General features: G+C 40.5%; 1 protein-coding gene across 1 annotated transcript; it reads left to right on the top strand.

The window, feature by feature from the left end:
• Positions 1-2,833: 2,833 nt before the first annotated feature.
• Positions 2,834-14,414, top strand: pld3 (phospholipase D family member 3). The gene is made up of 12 exons (XM_005745003.1): positions 2,834-3,019; positions 5,821-5,907; positions 7,132-7,179; positions 7,338-7,501; positions 7,874-8,054; positions 8,236-8,353; positions 8,829-8,956; positions 10,017-10,214; positions 10,808-10,947; positions 11,187-11,352; positions 11,469-11,568; positions 11,888-14,414. Exons 2-12 carry the CDS (start codon positions 5,881-5,883, stop codon positions 12,079-12,081), a joined length of 1,464 nt encoding a protein of 487 aa, XP_005745060.1. The 5' UTR covers positions 2,834-3,019; positions 5,821-5,880; the 3' UTR covers positions 12,082-14,414.
• Positions 14,415-24,421: the final 10,007 nt, after the last annotated feature.

The following is a 24,421-nucleotide window of genomic DNA, read 5'->3' as shown; positions in this document are numbered from 1 at the left end:
AACATTCCCGTTGCTACAATTATGTAGGAACGCTGCAGCGAGGAGAGGAAAGGTGTGAGTGATAATCATGGAATTTTTTAGCTCTGGCCTCTTTCTTATCAAACAGCAGGTTTCACCGCTAACAAAAGGAAATATTCACCACTCCCCTTTTTTATGAACACAATCCCCTGTTTTTAATGGATCCTAATAGTCACTGTATTGTGAGCTGCTGGTGTAAATAAATTGCACTCTGTCCCTCTTCTCTCTACTGTTATCCAACCTGTTGCCTCCACCTGCAACCAGCGCTCATGTGTGAGGAGCAAAAGGAAAGGCCAAAGTCTGTACCTACACTACAATGCCCCCTGTAGGATTATAAAAGAGAGAGACAAGGCAATGATGATTCTGTGATTCTATGCATGCAATTTTTACAAAGTTATGAAAGTAATTTTAATAATATTGCAAAATAGCTGCTCGATTAAAAGAGCACGGAGGTGTTTCAAGATGGCTGAGGCTTGCTTCTAGAAGAACTTTGCCAAGTGCCAAGTTAGGAAGCCAGCATGACTGAGGACAGGAAACACACAGGAAAAATAAACACACCACGTACTCCTCAGATGGTTTATGCTGTTAATTTTCATTTTTGTGTGGGTTTATCTCATTTTTATGACTATGAATGAGGCCTTCTGTCTCAACACCAGATGTCATGCGGAAGAGGTTTACTTTGCTTTCAGGCCAAAAGAGCTGGAATCTAAGAGCAATGCCCACAATGATGGTGAATGAATTCAAATAACCGTCTTTGTGATGCAAAGTATCACAAACATATGTGTAACATTGTAACATATGTGTTAAATACTTGTGAATTTCACCCAAAACACATTTTTTTGGATTAAATATGTCATTTTTGCATCTCACTCTCCTACCTGTGTGATCTGAGTCTGTGTGGGTGTGCGCTGCGTGATGACGTAGGCGCGTGCATGTGTGCCCCGGTCACAGCTCCTTTCAGCATGGCCGGAGGAGAGGTGTACTGGCAGTCGCGTGACACACACAGATCAGACACATATTTCCGTGTTGCAGATGTCCAGTAAACAGCCAAAGACCCAGTACTGTCTCCTGCCTCTTACTTTCACGCCAGAACACAACGCAAGAACAACAGGCGTAACACTTGAACGGGTTACACTACCACGGGCAACAACTGGCCAGTGGTTCACAGTTTGAGAACCCTGGAACGAAGGGTTCACGTGCAGTTTGAGTGAGTGACGGAAGACGAGTTAACACTAAAACTCAAACCGCAGCAGAAGCCACAGTCAAACAAATGAGTTCATTTATTTGTTATTGTGGAAACACGGCAGAGAAATATACTGGAAACATGGCACTCAAAGAAATTTACCATTCATATGCTAAACCTGAGTATTAAATAATACATCAAAATACCTGCCAAAATAGGTACAGAGGCATTTCAAGATGGCCACCAAGTGGTGTAAAACATTTGGCATGTGAAATCAATGCACTTCAAATTAAAAGATACAAAATATGTATTTGGGTTCACATCATTGTTTTATTCTGTCAGGTGATCCATCAGGCCCACAGCAGAGAGAGACATGGGAACACTGCCGTGTAAAACTGTTAACCAGCCTCTTTATTTTGTGGCTGTGCAAACACCTTCAGGGCTTTGTCTGGAGTTTATCGTCAGTCCTGCTTAAAACTGTGCACAGCTGCATAGGAGCTAGGAAGAAACAAAGACAGGCATGCACACGTTTTACACTATTAGATATGCTGACAAAGCTAGTAAACAAGAAGAAATGTATTAGTATTACCATTACAACTGAAACCATACATGTAAAGTAACAAGAGATTTGGCTAGTTGGATTTATGTCAGCTGATGTGGGTATATTTTTGTTAATTTCATTTATGTTTATTTACCTCTTTTGGTGATGAAGAAATAGGTTTTCATGCTTACTTTTAAACACATATGCACTGCAGTGCACTTTATTCCATATCCTTAAAGCCAGATTAGAATCGCCAAATAATCTAACATGCATGTCTTCAGAGCCTGAGCACCTGCAGGAGGCTCATACAGGCACATGGAGAACAGAACAGAAGATCCAGGCCCAGAACACTCTGCCCTGAGGTGCCAGCCCTAAATATAGCCCCACACAAACTGTAACACAACATGTGACTAGTGCCGCACCAGTCATTGTGAAACACGGAAACTATGCATAAGACAGTATAAAAGGATCAAGAACCCCCAGTCTGTGCTATTTGTGAAGATATAGGGCTAAATGAAAATGTGGAAAGTGCAATTATCTGTTCTCTCCTGCATAAAACTGAGGGGTCACAAGCTTAAGTCAAACACTGATAGCTTATCTCAGCTAGAAGTATGCAATACAGCATGTGACCTGATCCTTCAGTTAAAACTAAAGTCTGCAAAAATCACCTGTGTCAGAAGAGAAAAAGAACCGCAGTGCAACTGGCGGATGGATATGAGGAGATTAGCTGTTAGACCTCAGGCCACAAAATCGTGCCTGCTTCTTTCTTCTGCTTCTGCTGTAGAAGGTCAAAAGCTTTAAGGTAACATGCTCTGAATCCATCCCAGTATTTCAGTACGTTTCTAACGCGTTTGTGTTTATTCTTCTTACCACCTGGTGGAGCTGCAAACCCTGTAACACTTCACCCAGTGGACAAGCCTTTAATGTCCTCATAAATTCAATTACTTTAAACGTCAACCCTTCACTCGGGTTAGCGCTTTCTCTGTGTTATTTGCGCCATCTCGTGGTGAAAGGGGAGAATTACATTACAGTAAGGCCGATATAGTACGTCACGTGAAAACGCCACTCTAATTGGTTGAATTGCACGGATCACATGACCTGCTCACTCATGTAGCCAAAACGGCAGTGAAACAAAACAAGTGCTGTAAAAGTGTTTCTCTTTATGTATTTCCGTGAATCTAACAATGAATATTAACCGTAAATGCCACTGTACGTAAACTGCACACGTCGTCGTTGCTGTGTGAGGGACTGTAAGCAACCTGGACGCATAGTAGCAGGTGGGTTAAATGTTCTTTAGAGCTTATAGCGAACTGTTTTTGTTTTGCATCGTCAGCGACTCTCCGTCGGCTCACTAACACAGATCCAGGCTACAGTGTTTGTTAGCAGTTATGGAGTTTAAACAAAGACTTTTCCCTCATCGTAAATTAATTCGTGCTTTACTTAATGTGTGGTTTTTAATTTATTTGATCTTTGCCGAACTCCAGAGTGACCCACATTTACCTACTTTCATGTTTTAGCCTCCTGCTGGCTAACCACACTTGTGTTGTCTAAGTCAAACGTCAGAAAATGGTTACAGTCGTCTTATTCATGTAGGTGATTTAGTGATTTAGCAATCCTTGCACTCACTGACACACTCGCTACAACTTGAGCTAAAAATCTCGAGTCACTTCTTCCTCACTGAGTTGTTTTCTCTAATTCTAATTCATTTGTTCCTCTGCGCAGATGCACAAACTCTTCTTTGTCCACTGCTAACAGATGCAGTTCGAGCCGAGGGGCTTTTGGGTTTGCTTTATTAAGTACAGTTAAAATAACAAAATTAAATATGGTGCTATAACAGTATGACACTTAGAGCTGACCTGTAGTTTCAACATGTTCCAGACTCGAGTTTCTTACAATGATGTTCCAGCATTGTTCAGTGTGTCATGTCCCACAGAAGGCACAGGAGTTTGACATAAGTCCACTGAGATCACAGAGTGAGTCTGCTCAAAGCAACTCAAGTTTATTCTCTCTGTGATTCAGCTCCAAAATTTCACCTCAGAAACAGAAGAGCACTGTCTTTATCCTGCCACCATGCCAGTGTACATAGCAGGAACATGAGAACACAATATTTTGTTCCACTTTGTGCCCACTTTGTACTCTGCTTACTTCAAACTGGGAAACTGTAGTAGGTCAGAGGTTTCCCTGCTTCAGAAGAGGACTTTGTAGGAGACTATATACAAATAACAGCAATTGGTCATTATCAAAACAAAGCATCTGTGTGACCTTAAAAGAAGTCGATGCATTTTCATCTTATTTTTGGTTAATTTTATAAAGCAAAAAAAAAAAGAGAGGTTGAAAAGTTGTTGTTTTTTTGTTGTTTTTTCTATCATGGTCATTGTATGGAACTAACAAAATTTTGTTTGTAAACTACAGGTTTTTTTGTACGTTTTAGGTACTTTGGCCAGTTCAATGCTATTATGCTTCTTCTAAACCAGCAACTTGAAAAGGACTAAACAGTGTATTTGATTTATCACTGAGAGCAGTTGTATGAAATTTACTTGAACGTGCAAAGCAGTTTCTCTTTCTGTGGTTTGTTTAAGTAAAATTTTAAAAACTTCTGAACATCCACCAGGTCACCAGCAAAACTCGTAGTGTTCTTCTCATGTTTCTTAGATGCATTTGGCCCTTAATGTTCTGTTATTAGGTTTTAACATGTCAAAGCTAGTAAAATTTACAATTTGATACAAACAAAACACTCAAAGACTCTTTGTGTAATGAAGTCAGGGCCATTTTGCTTTTAGCGTGTTAGCAATAATTAAGCATTTACATTCATTCATCTGCTTTTTCTTAATTTAAGAAATTTCCTCATATGCTTAAAAAAAACAACAACAGCGTGTGAAACTAAAATATTAGTCATGTGTTCCTCTCTGACCAGAAATATGTCTCTAGCAGGAAATGTGTTTCCCGTCTTTGAAATCATTTTTCAGGAAGAGTCGGTTACCTGAAATATGTCCTGTATGTTAAAGAGCTTGTTTGTGACTGAGCTTTATAAGGAGCGAAAACTTCCAGTGGCCTGAAGTGTATAAATGTGTTCAGTGTGTTATATTAAAAGTTCAAAATGATGTGGTTGTTTTAATTGACTTTGGAGCAATGTGTATTACAAACTAGCTATCAGCCATCGCACTGTGCTGTAATGTAATAGCACTTATAGTGGGAGTAGTAAAGAAATATCTTGGTGCAGGTCGGACAGCCTGTATAGCAGTATGTCTGTGATAGACCACAATAGGCTCTGCTTTCATAAAAACTTTCATAAGTGTGACTTGAAAGATTTCCAAATATTTGTGCATGACTCAGAGCTAAAATGCTTTTGCTTCACAATGCAGTATCACATGCTTCTTTGACTCTTGTGACTTCCAGCTCAGCGATATCGCAATTTTACCAAGTCACAGCACTTCCTGTCTTTGATGTAGTCAGATCTCGTAAAGAAGCATCACATTCTGTCTTTATCACGTTTTTGTGTTTAATCAGATTTGATTTCAGTACAAAATACACTAATCCTTAATCTCTGTACTTGTAAGTTTGTGGGGGGTCCTTTTTTCTAGCTGCTAGCTGTAAGCTCAGAGGCCCTGTCACCCTGCAGGCAGCTTTTCAGCAGCTGGAGCTGTCTTTGTGCTGGAGATGGTGCAGTTCATTCTGTGTATGTGGTGGTGAAAACACCTAGAACCTTCTCTTTGTTGAGTGTGTAAAGGACAAGCTGAGGTGTGTGTCCCACGTTTGGTTGTGTTTGAGGCTGCTGTGTTGTTGAAAACTACACTGCTACTTTAAGTTAATGACAACCTCTTAAGAACGATAGAAACTGTGCAGGTCCGTCCTTTCTCAAAGCCATGTACCATTAAATAGCATTAAATGAATATCCACTGCTGCTGGTTCTGTTTACAGATATCATTACAGCCAAAACTTGGAATGAAATGTTTTTTAAGCCGTGTAGCAAAGTTTCCTTGGGTGCAGCTTCGGGATTGGTTGAGTCATCTTGTATTTACCCCTGAAACATGATGACTTGAAGTAACGTTTGTGTTTTGTTCCTCTTGTTTGGTCTCAGAGCTGCAGAGCAACACAGTGAATGTGAGCTGACAGGACGGAGCTCATTTCTTCCGTGAACATGAAGACCGGCATCCCGTACCACCAGGTAAAGTTCCTTTAATATGTGGGCTTCATCAGTGTACAAACATCCCAGTTTTTAATCATTTCCTGATGCAGTTTTAATATTTATTTAAGTTATTTATTGCTTAATTATTTATTACTTACCTTCACTGTATTCTTTTCTTTCACATTTTTTAAATCAAATGTCGCCCCTTTGATGTGGGACAAAGTGATTAATGATTTTTGCAATCACTGGTCACTGTGCATAGAAAATTAAGTGGTCAGTTATAAAGCTGTGTACAGTGGTCTCTCGCTATGACGCGGTTCACCTTTCGCGCTCTCGCTGTTTTTTTTAACAGCACATTGTGTTCTGCGTCCTGATTGGCTGTAGACCGTTGTCAATCAATCTGGTGCCGTGTCTCCTGTACAGTACAGAATGCATTCAGTTTGTCAAATTTACATAAATCTTTGATCGCTAGCACTGTGACTCTGAAGTGCTTTACTGCATGTTTGTAAGATTTCACCCCAATAAACTCAACAATCACTGTCGAAGGCAACCGCAGGTGCCTTTGGTTTCATTCTCTAATACTGGACTTATTTTTCTACCAAGGTTTGAACTTTGAGAGAGTTTAAACAAGAGAGAAAAGTGTGAAAATGTTCATGCCTGTCTGAGAAAAGTGTATAAAGTGTGTAGTGACGGGTTTTACAGCCTTGAAGCGTCTATAATAACTGTAAAAAATAACATTGGCTACTTTGCGGATTTTCACCTTAGGTTTATTTTTAGAACGTAACTCCTGCGATAAACGAGGCGCCACAGTATAGTCAATGTTCTGTTTTGTTGTGAAAAATATCCCAAGCATGTTGCTGGGGTTTGGCCACGTCGTTGTTTTTCCTGTAATGTTGCAGACGTGCCGAATGCTGGAAGTCAAGGGAATTTTTAAATCATGTGAGGAAGTGAAGGATTGTGTTTCAGGAAGTGCTTTTGCTTTAGGTTTATATTGACTGTAACTGCTTAAATTAAATGATGTTACTCGTTTTTTTAATGACAGCATTTGGTGAATGAGTGCCAGTTTAGGAAGCTGGCAGACGTAGAACTCTTTTCCTTTGTGTGTTCAGAGAATGATGGTTTTTCCATGACTTTAGCGGGTGCTAGCAGTTACTGAGGGGGCGATTTTGAGACCTGGATGTCTGGTATGATAGAGGTTTATGGTTCAGTCTGGATCGAATGTTCTCACAGTGTCCTTGTGTGGTGGTTGTGTTTGTGTGTTAGCTGGAGGATGAGTCCCGGGGACAAGAATCCAACAGGAGAACACAGGTGGTGAGTTAGAGCACTAACACACAAATACACCTGACTTTTTACTCGTCGATATAAATAAATCGCAATGATTTTTTCAGTTTATGTCAAAAATAAAGACAGAGAAATAAACACTGATCAAGAGCTGCAGATTCTAAGGACGTCTCCTCCTCCCTCCTCAGTATTACAGGTGTTTGATAGCTCTGGCCACTGTGGCTAGTGTGCTGCTGGTCATCATGGCGCTCTGTAACCTCCTGATACCGAGGGCCTCCTCTTCCTCTTCCCACCCTGTTCCCGACATCAGCCTCCGTCTGCCTAACATGGAGTCCTGCACAGATCCCTGCAGGTAAGTTTACTTTAGAAACCAACACCTGCTTCCAGCTTAATCTGCATATGCAGAAGAGTTCAATATCCAGGAAAACAAAAAGCTTTTTAAAACCTTATTTGATGACAAAGCCAGCAAACTTTCTTACTTTTTATCAAATTTGACTGATGATTCAGCTTCATACCAGTAATAGAAAATTACTTAAAGTGCAGATTCTTGACTATACATGAAACAGCATCTTCATTACTATCCATACTCTACCCAGCCTCTTCTATAACATAGCTAAAGTTTAAAGCTTAGTTAAACTATCTGCTTGACATGAATTCGTGTAATTTCATTTTTCTTGACGTTGGACGTTGAGGAAAAAACTCTCCCACTCTTCTCTGTCTCCAGGATCGTGTTGGTGGAGAGCATTCCCGAAGGCCTGGAGTTTAACTCCAGCACCACTCATCCATCCATCTTCCAGGCGTGGATGAATCTGATGAACGAGGCTCGCAGCAGTGTCGACATCGCCTCCTTCTACTGGACCCTCACCAACAAAGACACACACACTCGTGAGCCGACAGCCAATCAGGTCAGCTGGAGTTGTCTGCGGTTTTCTTTTTCTCTTTTCCTCTAATATTAAATTATGCTGAAGAATGATTGATTATTAATTGATGCAAAGTGCTTTTAATTGTGCCGACTGACCTTGATCTAAAGCAGTTATTGTGAAACAACCAGATAACTGGTCCCTGATTTTCTCGCCGTGCTCACAGGGTGAGGCTGTTCTGAACAGGCTCGCTGAACTATCGGGGAATTTATCAGTTCGTATTGCTGTCAACACACCGCAGGAGAAACAGCCACGGCACGACCTCAGGCTGCTCAACGACTCAGGTGACTCTTGGCTTCTTTTGAACGTCACACCTGCAGGGGTCAGACTGATCTGAGCTGTCTGAGTTATTATGAAATTAGTTTAATACACATATTGTGATGTCTCACTGTGTGTGGGACATCATATGACGTCTGTGAGCCTCTTATCGACACTTGTGTTAAGTTGGTTGGTTGTGATGGGAGTTATTTAGCTGCGACATTAACAGTAACTCTGGTATTGCAACATACAACTATGCATAAGCACCATTTTTTGTTTTTATTTCTTCGTTTTTGTTTTTTGGTGCATAAGACTGATAAACATTCTGATTTACAAAATGGATTATTCTGAGATACTGAGTATCACTTCCTTCTGTCTAAAATCATCTAAAATGAATATGTTATGTTCATTTATCATTGTCCAGTATTGCTTCCAAAATGCTTCCAGCCCTCAGAATTGTTAGTTTTTAGGAAATAAGTGTTTGTTTTGTGTGACTTTTAGGAGCCCATATTAGGACCGTAAACATGAAGGAGCTCACCACAGGCGTTCTTCACACCAAGTTCTGGGTTGTGGACAAGCAGCATATTTACATTGGCAGTGCCAACATGGACTGGAGGTCCCTCACACAGGTACACAAACACTCAGACTCTCTCTCACTGTCATGTAAATGCTGTTAGAGGTGGATGCTCAGTACAGTCGGTGTGTTTAAAGGTAAACAGAGCAAACTTATCAGTATATTTATTATTAAACAGTTCTTTCTACTCTTGACTTGGTGTAGCGTTAAAGGGAGTGGATGTCCCTCTGCTTAAGCACCTACCTCTGAATATGAGAACAGCAGCACTGCCCACCTGCCCATCAGGGCGGGGGCATCCAATCAGAAGAAAGGTGGCCCAGACCTTATGTGGGATTCTCTCTTCAAAAGCTAAAAAAAAAGTCCACACACCCACTCCCAGCAACCGTTAACAATAAGAAAGAATCAAAAGTTCAGCACGTTTAATAATTTTCCCTAAAATATATATATATATATTTAGATCAGCATGATCTATATATGCTCAAAAATCTATTATTTTATTATATTTACATTAGCTTCACTTTCTTCACCGGCACTGGGTCTGTGCACAACAATTTGTGAACTAACGGCTTAACTGGAACAGTGGGGAGGGGGTCTTAAAGTAGAAAGCAGTTTATTTCACACAGGATGAATTACGGGGCTCCACCAGTAAGAATCATCTGAAGCTTCTCTAACAGGCCTGTAAATCTATAAACAGCGTCAGTGTCGGTAGTCCCGCCCGAATACTGACACTGACTCTGTCCCATTTCTTCTGCTTTCAAGAGGAAGTTTTTATGTTGGTATAAAGTTTCAGTCACATGCTGAACTGTTTAGTCTACACTTGTTTAATGTGGGACCATCAGTGTGGTAAACCACATCTCCCTTTTACATTTCTCAATCAGACTTTTGCTGAGCTGTCATTTGCATCCTTTTTTTACAAGCTTGCGCTAAAGTCCCAGAAACATATTTCTGATAAATTAATCAGAAAAGATACCGGCTTAACAGTAGGCCAAAGAAATCTAAACTGGGACAGAAGAGAAGGAACAACTTTTCTTATTTCCTCTTTGTTTTCTGCAGTTTCAAAAATGCAAAACCAGCAAAAAAACGAACGTAAGTAATGTTCTAGTGTTGGTCTCCAGGTGAAGGAGCTGGGTGTGGTGGTCTACAACTGCAGCTGCCTGGCAGCAGACCTCAGTAAGATCTTTGAAGCATACTGGTTTCTGGGGGAGAGCAAGTCAATCCCATCACCTTGGCCAGAGAGGTTCTCCACCATGTACAACAAGGATACACCCCTCCAGCTGCCTCTTAACAACACGCCATCCAACGTCTATCTGTCGGTGAGCGGGATTTTCTTTTGATGTTGAGTCATAAGAGCCAGTTAATCACCTCTAAGCAGTTTTAAGGTTTGCTTTCTGACCAAATGGGAAATAACTGGTGTTTCTAGATGGTCACATCATGCAGAGAGAGGGACATTTTCAGCGTTGCGCTTGTAAACATGCAACGTGCAACCACAATTTGTCACTTGTCACAATTTGTGACTTTCTGACTCCTCTACAGTTGGCCATCAGTACTGAAAGAAGATGTGAATGCTTGGTTTCTGTTACAGTCACAGAAGTGGGCAGATATCGACACCTCTTTCAGGGCGATGCAGGGCCGGGGGATTCCAGAGCTGTTCGAAAACAATGTGCAGCACAGAGTTTTGGTTTCTGTTACAGCGCTCACATTTCCAGGATTCAACATTCAAAACCTTTTTAAAATGTAATGTTTTTTTTAATACAGTCCCACTGAGGCTACTAAATCAACCCACAGTCCCACATAGCCGTGCATTCGTCCAGTCATTACTGTGTATTTGTAGTTTAGCATATTGTAGTTTTCTGCATTTTAAAAAATGTTGCTAAAATGAACTGAATCCTTTTTTCTGCTCGATCAGAGTTCCCCTCCGTCCTTATGTGCGGCCGGCAGGACTCCAGACCTTCAGTCCATCCTCAGTGTGATGGAGGATGCTGAGAGCTTTGTCTACATCGCTGTCATGAACTACCTGCCCACCATGGAGTTTTCACATCCTAAAAGGTGCAGTTTTGTTAATAGTTGTGAAATGTAACTACAGGAAAACAGTTGATCGTTGTTTTGTTTTTGTTTTTCTTTTATGGTCCTACATCAACTCTAGTCAAATCAACAGTAATAAAATTAATATGAACGTGTTTGCACAATAAAACACCAGGATATCCTGATCAAATCATCCCGAAAGGAAGTGAGAAACATTAAGTTTTAACATTGTGCTTGTACTGTGCGTGTGGCGCCCTCTGCAGGTACTGGGCGGACATCGACACGCAGCTGAGACGAGTTGCATATGAGAAGCGGATTAAAGTGCGACTGCTGATCAGCTGCTGGAACAGCACACAGCCAGTCATGTTTTCTTTCCTGAAGTCTCTGGCCTCGGTTTATAACCCCAAGAATAACCTCGACATCCAGGTGGTGAGTGGCTCTTATGGTCAAGCATCATCTCCCGCTGGGAAAGGAGGTTGTACGTTTTATGGCACTTATCCTAAAGTAAAAACATTATGTTGTGACTTTGTGTTTTCTTTATTTAGAGGCTCTTCGTGGTGCCTGCCACCCCCAAGCAGAAGGAGATTCCCTTTGCAAGAGTTAACCACAATAAGTACATGGTGACAGACAAGATAGCATACATAGGTGAGGCACACTTTCTTTGTTTACTAATAAATTTGTTTCTTGAAATCATTAAGATGACTTAAAGAGTACACATAGAGAACCTTTTCAATCAGTTTCAATTAATCCCCCAAAAAACAGAAAAATGTGGTTTTCATCAAGATGAGAAAATACATCATGATACTGAAATTGAATACTTGTTGGTGGTGTTAAAAGCCAAGCTGATGGCTGCTTTTCTAAGCATGTCATTAGTCACACATACTTTATTATCATCTGTCCAATCAGTCTTTCAGGAAAAAAAAGATAATGTGCTTAAATATAATCTGTGGCTTTCTGTTTTCAGGTACATCCAACTGGTCAGGAGACTACTTTGTGAACACGGCTGGCTCAGCATTAGTTGTCAACCAGACGGCGTCACAGTCTGTTGAGTCAACTGTCCAATCACAGCTGAAGGCTGTCTTTGAGAGGGACTGGAACTCGGGCTACAGCACTCCTCTCACCCAGCACTCAAACCTCAAAGACTTCTGTTACTTTTAACAGCATTACAGACACACAAAGTCATTGTTTCTGACTTCGACACAGCGCACTTTGATTTTAGTAGTGAAGTGCGAAACGTATGAAAATTGATCAGCTGTAATGTGGAAACCCCTGAGCTTAAAATCAGCAACAGGCAACCTATTAGCAGAGTGTTTGCTAGACTGCTGAGGTTTAATGCCGCACTCTTATTTCATCAGAAAAAAGAGAGAATACAGACAGTTTTTTAAAGAGAGTCCAACATATGCTCTGTATTTTAGGCCGGTTTTAAGTAACGTTGAAGCTGATCTGTTAGCTCGATTTTATCCAAGCATTTTTGTCTGCCTTATGGTCTGTAAGTTTTCACACCAGCATTCACATGGATACAAAAAACATGAAACGGGCTAATACTGGCTGGATATGTTAAGCTCAACTTTCAACTACATTTGGCTGGTATCACAGTGTTATAATATACTGATGTACTTACAAACCCCAAAAGTTTGATTGCCAAAAATAGCACCAAAAACAGTTGCTTTTCTTTATTCTTAAACTGGTACAGAGATGCCAATTTGAGGCCATATTGTTGTGCACTACAGAAATATGCCAGCAGAAGTTGGGAATATTCAGCTGAGCTCAGTGAGCTGTGAAATATGCCAACTGCAGAAAGTATTTAGGAATTTTTAGAGTTCATTTACATGCACAGCATGGGCAAAGGTGTATGTAGGATTAGTTTGTAGATATTTGCAGATGAAGACGTTAACACGTCTCGCATTATATTTGTCAGTGTGAGCAGGACCTCCTGCAACAATCTGTGGGTGAAGGTAGTGGTGTCCCTGATCTTCTCAGCTGCTGATTTCCTGATAGATTAAATGTAAATATATATTTAGATCAGTAAACACTCAGGGTGTGGTGAAGGTTTGCAGTCTTGTTTCCTTCTAGGTTACAGTCCACGTGTCTGTGCAGACACTGGTCATGCAGGGATGGGTCCAGTGGTTGTGTCTTTTTGTTCTGACACGGCCTGCATACAGAAGTGTTTTTCTTTTCTTCAGTGCCTCAAAGACTGGAGCCTTGAGTAATGAGGGGTAGCTGCAGTGAGTCTGTGTTATAGATTGATAACATAAATAATTCATTCAGCATATTAGTATTTCTTGAAGTGAGAGGAGTAAAGTTTGTTTAGTCAGCGAATCCCTCACATCCATAGCTGCAAAGGTTTGTATGATCAGCAGCTTTTTGTACTGTCATATATTGTATATACCAGGAAAACGTTATGATGGGATAAAAACATGCACACAAATGCACACCATATCTACTGTTAAAGGTTTTACAGCAGTGTCGGAGCAAAGGAGTCAGACATGAATGTTTAACTTTCATCATGTGGTTTCTATCATGTACTCCCAATAGCTGTAGGGGGCGCTGTGTCAGCATTGGCGTCAGGTCAGTGGCGAACGTCATGTTTTCTGCTGTCTCCTGCAGTGACTCGTGTAAAGGGATCAATTCAGTGAATCACAGCTTCAGCCTCGGTGGGAGTTTTCATCCCAGTTCATCTCAGGGAGTTTGAGTGCTTTTAATTTTCTGGAATTTAAAATCATTTAAAAATCCTCTCTGGACTGCTTTGAAATAAGCGAATAAAAGCTAAAGTCTGCAGTGCGTCTAAGGGAAATAAAAACTTCTTTCATACCACTCCAGTGCAAAATAGTTTTTTCACACACTGATCACAATTTAACCATCTGAAATAAATTTAATCCCCCTATAATGTGTTAATTATGATTGGAGACATTGTTTACAATGCTAGAAATATCAAACTGAATTAATTGCGTGGATTGTAAACTCATCAAATATGTTGGAAAACCCCTAGTTTGTAAAAACACATATAGATTCGGGGCCAAATGAATTAGCTTAGGCAAGCAATAAAAAAGAGAAGCACAACATTTTATTGCTTGCTCAAACAGCCCAAGTGTTCCTAAGTAATCTAAACTTAGTAAGAGGAACTTGCTAGACATGTCTACGTACAAATGAAATGCTAAAGCACACAGCAAAGCCTCACTACCTGCTATTTAAAAGCATAAAAACCATGCTGGGAGTTAAGCTTGAGCTGCTCTACCTGAAGGTTCACATTTGTGATGCTGCAGTATCAGATGTCTAACACTGGGGGGTAGTGTTGGTGCAGTTTTGAGCCTTGTCCGATCTGTGAGATTCAATTTCAAGATTCTGTTTTAAAATTTGTTTCTGATAAAACGTCTAAACTAAAAAGTCTCATGACCAATGAAATCAAAGTTTACCAAAGGGGGATAACCTAGTGCTGCTCCTATATGATGGAAATACTGAAATTTACTATGAAATAAAAGGAAATCCTAGTATCGGTGCTTTTTACAGCCTGTGTATTTAATGCTATGTTGTTGTAGTTGTTTTTGTTTTCATGTTTTGAAGTGAATCAGAGTCGAGATCTGATTATGGGTGGGTTCAAATGTGAGACTCGAACACACCCAGTCTCTGCTGACTGCAGACCAGGCTGATACGTGCTGTTTGATAAATACATACCTACTGAGTAGGTTTGTGGTTGTTAACTCAAATACACTACAAACACCAGCAGTGAAAGTGCTGTGTGCAGTAAGATGATCCCTGTACTTTCAAATTAATTACAATGTTTTTAACTTAATATACATATACAATATACAGTCATGTGAATACTACATGTCTTTGAAGAACAACTTTTTATGAACTCCACAAAACAGTCATTTTTAAATTGGAGGGTTTTCAATATACTGGAAACTGAAATTGTAAGGAAGTAAAATTTACATTATTATATTATTATATAATATTAGCCCCTCAATTTGCAGTCCTTTCAAAAATTGTTTCAAAACAGCTATGCCAAATTTCTTTTTCTGAAGATTATTCATAGCACCAAAACACTAAACTCACACAGTTTTCTCCCACAGCTGAGCTCAACATCTGCTGACTGATTTCAATGTTATTTTGCACTTGAACAACACGCCTGTAAGTCACAGGATCCAATGAGCTCTGCTTAAACCATCCTGAATTGATTTAACTGTGCTTGTTCTACCGGATATCCAATACAAAAGGAGTCCTGCTGCTCTCTGTGCATTAAAATACAAATGCCTTATAAAACTACACAGCAGATAAGTATCTGATGAGCCAAAACTCTGATCAGTACATTTGCTCTTCTTCAGGAATCATTTGATGGTGTCACCAGCACCTGAAACAGCATGTTCCCCCTCCTCTTGCCGTGGTCTGAATACCCAACAATAAACTGTATCCCTGATACCTCACGCTGATACCTGTCTCTGCTCAAACCCACAAGAATAGTGGGTTGCAAAGTAGTGTTCCTTATAAATATATCTAAACCCGAAACATATCCTCTTAGGTATCTGCAACATGTTGCTTCCCGGTGTGTAAACTATGCAGTCGTCCGTGGTCATGGAACGCAGCGGAGCCCAACCCAGGAGGTTATTTCCGTCCCTCGGCTAACTATCCAAAAACGCACAGTCTCCACCCATTCAGTGACCCATGAAGTGTGTCTGTGGTGGGAGGGGCAGCTTGGGTTTAGGTCTTCTGTGGACACTTGATGGAGCTGCTCAAAAATATTGAGTTCAGGTGCACCTGTGATGGGATGGGATTTAAAAAGATGTGCTCTAATTTAATGTTTGGGTCCGTAATCTTCGCTTTGTGAGGTTGTAAAATTAGATTTGTACCTTGAAACTTTTTCAAGGTACAAAGGCTTACAAAATTTATATCTTTATCTGTGGAGCACTTATCACTGCAGCATCAAGCTGCACCGCCCACTAAATGCTGTTACGGAAAAAGTCTCTGCTGCCAGGGGGCCACTTCAGTCTGTTTGTGCCAACCTCAGGACCACCCAAATTACTCTTTTACTAGCTGCACTGTGACAGATTGATATATTTTTCACTTTTTGCTACTCTTTGTGCAGATGTTTCAGTGCCAAGGTGCTTAGACGCACAGGGAACACTAACATAATAAGTATTGTGTGTGTGTGACATTTTGTTTTTATCTTGAGAATGACAATTAAACAACAGTATTTGCTCCTGAGTGGGAAGACGGCATCTGTATGTGAAATATTTATGCCCCAGATTATTTGAGGTGACGTTGATCTTGCTCTAAGTGTTTTCTGTGAAGATACTAAGCTGCTTTGGGAAATTAAAAACTGAGGAAAAGGTTTGGTGTTAGAGGTTTGGTGATCCAGGTTTGTACTTCAGTATTTTATTTTAAAAAATGAATAAATGGAAGATAAAAGGAGATGGAGAGAGAAACTGTAACCATGGTTTTTATAAAGGGAACAAGTATACGGCCAGAGAAGTATGTGAGGCTGGTGCAGGATATGTATGAGGACAGCAAGATAGTGGTGAGCTGTGCGGTAGGACTGACAGATGAGTTCAAAGAGGGATTGGGATCATCAGAGATCAGCTCTTGTTTGGAGGTTGACAGATGAGGTCAGTCTCTGTGGGCTATGATGTTTGCAGATGACGTTGTGATCTGTAGGGAGGGTGGGGAGAAGGGGAAGACAGCCTGGAGAGGTGGAGATATGCACTGGAGAGAAGAGGCATAAAAGCAGAAGCAAGACAGAATAACTGTTAATGCGGGAGAGGCAAGAGGGAAGGTGAAGGTGCAAGAAAGAGTAGTGAGGATGGATTGTTTTAAATACCTGGGGTGAACCATCCAAAGAGACAGATGTAGTACAAGAGAGGTGAAGAAGAGAGGGTGGACGGAGTAGAGTGGGTGGAGATGAGTCTCAGGGCAAAGTAGAGTTGGAGATGCTCAGATTATCATTTGGAGTTACCAGAATGGACAAGATTAGAAATGAATACATTAGAGCAGGGGTGGCGGAACTCCAGGCCTCGAGGGCCGGTGTCCTGCAGGTTTTAGATCTCACCCTGGGTCAACACACCTGATTCAAATGATTAGTTCATTAACAGGCCTTTGGAGAACTTTAAGACATGTTGAGGAGGTTGTTTAGCCATTTAAATCAGCCGTGTTGGATCAAGGACACATCTAAAACCCACAGGACGCCGGCTCTTGAGGCCTGGAGTTTGACACCTGTGCATTAGAGGGACAATTCTGACTGAGTACCGGGAGACAAAGTTAAAGAACATGAAGAATAGTGGATATACTGGGCAAAGGATAGTGAAGGTGGAGCTTTGAGATGAGAGGAAAAGAGGAAGATTACAGAAGAGACTCACTGATGTAGTGAAGAAGACATGCAGATGGCTGTTGTCACTGAGGAGGGTGCAGGGCAGGGTGAGATAGGGGTAGAGATTTTTAATTACTTCCTCGAAAAGCTTTATTGTGATGTTTGAGTGCTGAAGTCATTGCTAATTCCTGTGGAGACAGGTGTGATTAAAGCTGATTAAATCATTAAAACTAAATGTGTGTAATTTATAGGCATTGTGAACTAACCACAGAAGCAAATGCAGTGTGAGAGAAGAATAAATGGCGTGCATTTGTGAGTAAATGCCTTCTGCCTATACTGAGCATCGGAGAGGAGGAGTGGTGTGGGAACTCTTGAGATGGCTGGATACCAGGCACGTAGCAGCTTTCTGAATTAACTGCAGAGGTCTGCAGGTCCCCCTACCTTGGGTTATAGAGGAAAAATGATGGCAGTGGGGTACTGCTGCAGTGAAAAGTGTAAGCAGGTGTGTCTAAACTGGAGAAGGCATTATAGAAGATGATCAGTGACAGTACACGTTTATTTTATAGGATGTGCGCCTCTGATTGAATCGCCTTCAAATAAGGCAACACACAAATGGGTAGAGGAAACAGCAATACCAGCATGTGGAAGTGTCAGCAACAGGCGTGGCTGTGTTCTCTGGTGTTGTCGATACCTTAACTAGAGCAAGAAAGTGCAGGGAGAAATTTCTGCCACCACCTGGAAATGGTCTGAAAGAGTAGGCTGAAGGGTCAGAGGCTCACATGTCACTCACTTAGAAGAAGAGGAGTCAGACGTTTGAAAGAGTCTGACTCCTTTCTTTGTTCTAGCCTTCATTCGCCCGTCTTGGAGGATATGCTGCATGCATGTCATGTCAGAGTGACTAATTACTTGTTTTCTACTTCCAATTAGCAGTCATGTCAACGTCCAACTGGGAAAGTCGTATTTTTTCAGGCTCCAAGATAACAAAAAGAATTGAGTATGAGCAACACAAAGATAACATCAGCCAAAGTCTGTGGTTCAAAATAATACTTTCTCCTATATCTCATATAGTCTCTTATATCGCATTAGTTTCAAAATCACAACATAGCAGCCCAATTTATGTTCAGTTATATGACATAAACTTTGTGTCTTTATTAATCCTCATGTTTATTGATAAAACAGACTGGAAAAATCACCACTAGTATTTGCTAACACAAGTAAATGTATAGAAATCCTCCCATGGGATGTGGAAATTGCACTCTGCCTGAGTGGATCTTCTTTTGTCTGAACGCTGCGTGCCAGGAGTGCAGACACAACTCTGGAGCTATCATTATGATTAAAGGCTAAGCCCAGACTCACACTGGCAGGTGAACACCATTAAGTCTTAAACCATATCTAAAATCTTGTACACTTGTACTTAAACGTGCTATTTTGAGGTTTCAGTATGTTCAAACCAACAAGTGATGCACTAATAACAGTCAACATGTTGGCCCCCCGAAAACGCATAACCTTAAACGATAACCACTGACTATACAGTGGAAGTGGAGCGACGACCAACGAATTTTCATCCAGTAGCGTATCAGCTGCACATTTCTAACATTACTGAATCATTGCAGAAATGAATCCAGTTCTAACTAAGTGCTTTTACTATCTCGGTGTTTCATTTTCAGCCGGTCAGGTTTCACAGCAGGACTGGGAGCATAGATGAGGAAAACTATCCTTCTGAGTATCTACATGGTCCCTTCTCCTCATCCCTGCGTGCCTTTGAATGTAATCAAGCGATTTAGATCATTTCTCAAATCTCTTCAGTGTGATTGGACTAATTCAGTTGGTCATTAATGGGTCTGGAAAGCTGACGCCAAGCCGTTTCAGTGCGTCTCTTGTGTGATTCATTAAAGGTCTTTAACTCGTACAGGATACTTTCCTGAAGCGCTGAAATGGATTGCCAAAACATGTTTTGCAAGATGGGCTTCATGAAGAACGCCTCTTCAGAAAATCTGTCACAGTTCCCACATGGTGATGCTGGCAATAGCTCAATGTAAAATAAAATCTTTTTTACTGAAATAAAAATTAAAGATGACAACCAGATGGATTTCAATGCCAAATTTTAAATAATTTAGAATCAATTACCTCCAAAATTACCCAGCAACTTTGAATTTTAAATCTTTTTCCACTGTAACAGAACAAATGTAAAGGATAGCTGGACAGCAATGAGGAAAAAAGCGAGGATGAGGGGGGGAAAGGACAGATGAAGGGGAATAGCGGTCGTCTACTAGCAGTTCTATGAAACTGTATGTACAGGATTTTGCTTTGAGAATAATGCTGTCGTCTTACATCGTAAGTGTTAGGATAATGTTGTTTAGATCAAAAACAAACCTGTTTAAAGACATTGAAATGATAGGAAGGCACCTTTTGGTCATTTTTAGCATTAACCTGCATGTACATGTAGTTCTGGTTCAGCCTGTGTCAGTTTTTCCAGCAAGTAAGTTTCTTGTGGTCACCTCACAGCTTGAACTTATATCTTCTTTATGCACCTGTGTGTTTCCTCCAGTTCCCCATCTTTCTTACACAGTCTAAAGACTTACATGTGAGAATAACTGATCATTATAAGTTGGTCATGAGTGTGGGAGTGGATGTTATGTCACTGTGTTACCCTGTGAGAGACTGGCATCCTGTCCATGTTTTACTCCATCTATTCTATGTTCAATTGAATTTTCAATTCAATTTTATTTATATAGCACCAAATCACAACAACAGTCACCTCAAGGCACTTTATATTGTAAGGTAGACCCTACAATAATACATACAGAGAAAACCCAACAATTATATGACCCCCTATGAGCAAGCACTTTGGCGACAGCGGGAAGGAAAAACTCCCTTTAAACAGGAAGAAACCTCTGGCAGAACCAGGCTCAGGGAGGGGCGGGGCCATCTGCTGTGAGCGGTTACGGTGAGATACAGTCTTTGATTTTTTTACACATTCATATACACATTCCTTTCAGTGCTCCTCTGCATTTTCTTAGCCATTCATTCAGCCAACATTCCATCCTTTCATCATTTTCTTCTACTTTATATAATTTAGTGTCACGGGATGCTGGAGCCTATGCCAGGCAGCTACATCCTGGACAGGTTTCAAGTCTATTCAAGAGCCAACACAGAGGGGACAATAATACACATTCACATACCCAATTTAGAATCCCAAATTAGCCTTTGGTATGTGGATGGAAGCTGGAGTACATGGAGAGAACCATACAGGTTCAGGTAGGACATGCAACCCAGCTATCAGGTGGATTCAAGAGAAGAAGCTTAATTTCAATTTCTAGCTATCTTAAGTTAAAACCAAGAGGACTTGTATAAGGGAAAAAAAGAGCCGGGAGAGCATTATGAGTGGCAAAAAGTGTCAGCCTTCCCAGGCTAACACAAGCTTGCTTTTTTCCATACCTTATCAAGTGTTAACAGCAATCAGTTAAGTAAACACTTAAAGACTCTTGCAGCACCACTGCAGGCGCTGCAGAGGGCAATAACAGGAAATACTGCACTTTGACCTTCTGGCTGTGTTTGTGGCTGATACAGGAGCATTTGGACTCATAAATGCCAGAGAATCATGCAGAGTTATATACCTGCAAAATGCAACTGGATGCAGTAATTGTATTTCTGGCATGTGACAGAATACATAATCTGCATTTTTATGCATTCTGGCATGCTAAATAGTATGGTAGCATTATTATTGGAGCACTTTCTATAAGGTCTGTCAGAAAAACAACCACAAACACCCAATTTGGTTCATAAATTGTTGGACTTTTCTCTTTGTGTCCTTACAATATCAACAACCTTGAAGCAATTTCTTTGTGAATAGACACTATGCACATACAACGGAATTGGACTGAACTAAATAACAGTGCTCTGGTTTCTTTGTGTTGTTATTCCTCTTCTGACAGCAGCAGACAATAAGGATTCATGGCTCAAAACAAATGATTCCTCTGTCTGAATGGTGGGAAAGCAAAGGAGTGCTGTCAGTGGAATTCTTAAGATTAAAGAGCTGAGCTGTGAGTAGGAATGGGGAGGAGAAAACCTGTGTGATCCTTCTGAGTTGCTTTCGGTTAAACCCACAGGATTCTCAGCTTTGTGTGAAGTCAAAGTGTGTGCGCGCACCACTCCACCCTCGATGACTCAGCTCTCAACTGCTCTGCACTTTGTAGGGATTAACCGAGGCATGTGGCAGACAAATGTTGTTTCTAATGAGTACGGAAACTGCATTTATCACCCTGAAAGCTAACGAAGCATTGCATACTCTCTGTGAGGCAGAAATCACAATTTTCTTAAATTGCAGTCGACCACCTTTCAAAAAGAAGCACTCAACCAAAAAATTGTTTGAAGTAGTGAATAAAATCAGACTTTGTACGAAAAAGTGACTGAGGGGGGTGCATTTGAAAAATGTATTATAAAATACATAGAGTAGCTCAGGTGTCTTTCTCTTTGTCCAAACTGGGATGGGGATCAAATTTGGTATATTTGTCCTTTTATATCTGCCACCGTTGTCCTTAGTATTTCGAGTATCTCCTTGGTGTAGTGGTTGACACATTCACCTTGCATGTAAGTGAAGCTGGGATGAGACACAGAACACTCAGATGGTCGAAAGCTGTGATGACCTCCGCCAAAAGTATGCATAATAATTATGGGATCAATACTGGTAAAAAAAAACCTGAGAAAAAAAACAGAGCTTCAATCATTTCAGAAGATTCTACAAAAGAGTTCTGGTTTAGATTCAAGAAATGTTCTCAAGTGCTCAATCAATCCACAGCAGGAGACTAGGGGCTGGTTTCTTGTTGAAGGAGTGATTTTCAAATTGGGTTGGGGGGAGCTCGTACTAGATAAGTTCAAACAGTATTTTTCGTTGTACTTGACAGTTGTGCAGCACACACTTGTGCCAGTGGTACAGCATAAAAAGCATTAAAGTGTGTTGTTCAGCCAGCACAGTATATGCAAGAAAACCTGACTTTGACCAAACTTTAAAATCACACATATGGATAGATTGTAGATCACTTTAACATAAAGTCTGAAGCTGAGATGACGAAGAAACTTCTCTTCTTGAGCTCACGATACATCATCAATATAAAATACCCTCAAGCAGCAGGAGCTTGCAGTGCTGCAGCCAGGGAGCTGGAGAAGGCTCAGACTGAGTAATGATCTTCCCCTGATTAGTCAGAGGGCGGGCAGGACTGTACAATAAGCAGGAGACAGGAGAGACAGTGGAGAGAGGTAATGACTCGGCCTAGAAACAATGTTTGGACTAACAGGCTCCACAGATGAGGAGCCACTACAGACAAAAACATAGCTTCTTGTTCTTTGCAAGAATTTCATCACGAGTCTCACAGGTTGAATCAACAACTGCTTCAGTGAGAGATGGTCTCTGTGGAAGGAGACGCTCTCATTTTCAGTCAGAAAAGAAAAAAGAATGCTTGCACTTTCTTAGTAGGAACACAAAATTGATTAATATTAATAAAGAGTGAGTGAGGAAGGAATCAGGAGCAGCTTAACAGCTTAATCGTTGTTCATTAGTGGTTTCCTAATAACTTGCAATCCATAGCCAGAGGTTAAAGTGGGCGGAATGGCATTCTGGCACTTTAAGTTAATGTTATAGTTCATTTTAGATTCACTAATAAGGTGTTAGAGCTGTACATGATGTGTTGCTGAAGTCATCTGGATGTTTCTTAATCTATTTTTTAAGGAAATTAAATAATGATAATTCCATGTTATTCAGAGTTTATACTAAACACTAAGTGCAGGTTAAACTGGATAGTTTGCAGTGTTGTGTTCCAGATTACAGTGAGAGACTATGTTGGACAGGTGCAGGGCCCGCTTTGGTATCTTTGGCCCTGGGAAGCACCAGGGACATTATAAGAGAGAGAGACTGGGCACTCAGTTCTGAATTAACATTTATGAGAAAATTTTGGATAGAAAGTAAGTGGGGGAACTATCAGAGGGGAAGCTTTTAAAACCTTGCAAAGTCAGCAAACTTTTTAGCAATCTGTATCAGATTTGACTGAATATCCTGTGCATGGCATTTTTATGTGTAGTTGAACTTTGAAGTGAAAGATAATGCTTCAAAATAACTGTAACTATAAGCCATTGGATGTGTTTCGATATAGCTGACATGTAAAGAGACTTTATCATTTTGAATATAAGTTTATCATCCACTTTTCAGCTTTAATGGCACATGTAAACTCCGCCTAGCTTTTCCCACCTCCCAAATCCCACTAACTCTTGTCTGTAGCTGGTAGTACTCGGAAATATTGATTTCTGATAATAACAGTTTACTAAAGAACGAGCTTGAACATATTCTGTTAGGATCAAAAGTAGTTTATAATTATCTATAAGTCAATCTTACTCATTTTCTTTGAGAGTTTTTACCTCTGATCCAAACACATTCACTGCTCTGTAATTCTCTTTGTGTCACCTTAAGCACCATTATGAGTAGTTACACATATATGTAATTGTTTTGAAGGTAATAGTGTTCCTGTTTTATTTCATACTGCTTTCAATTTCCCTTCCTTGCTATGGTAGTTTTCCCACCTTCTGCACCACCTGCTCCCAATCAGTTAATCCCTCTCCCCAGTAAACATTCTCCCCTCGGTGTTTCCCTGTCACTGACCAGATTGGGTTGTTACAACCAGATGTTGAGGTATTTCAGCAGTTTCTTGAGTTTCAATGTTTTTTGGGCCATACTTTTTTTTGTTTATTTTGCTTCATTATGTTCTCTGCACAAATAACCTTCTGCCTGTCTTTTTTCTCTGTCCATCAGCTGGTTAGTTTGCCACCCGACCACCATGAACTTTTTTATTTAAGATTTGGATTTTAATATCTTCTCCTGTGTCCTGTGTATCATTTGTCATTACAAGACGCTCTGAGGACATCTTCCCAATTAGCTTCTATGTATCTGTCCTCTTAAGAAAAATAAAGCTAGTATTGGTATATAAATATACAAAAGAGTGCTATTAATAATAAGTTAAGAAATAAACCCATCACCCACTTACCATATATCTTGTATATATCTGCAGTATGCAATAACTACCTTTAGCTTTTAAGTGAGTTTCCTGACCACTCCGTAATGAACTGCTATAAGCAGAGGTCATGTTGTCCAACTGACTGTGTGTCGTTGTGTCTGACTGGTATCCAGTGTCCAGCCCCTCTAAGCCCAGTAAC

This window comes from Pundamilia nyererei, unplaced genomic scaffold (assembly GCF_000239375.1).
Source record: "Pundamilia nyererei isolate P.nyererei 1_Seehausen unplaced genomic scaffold, PunNye1.0 scaffold00152, whole genome shotgun sequence".
Lineage (NCBI taxonomy): Eukaryota > Metazoa > Chordata > Actinopteri > Cichliformes > Cichlidae > Pundamilia > Pundamilia nyererei.
Note: the sequence above shows the minus strand (reverse complement) of the source record. Positions and strands in the feature narration are given on the sequence as shown.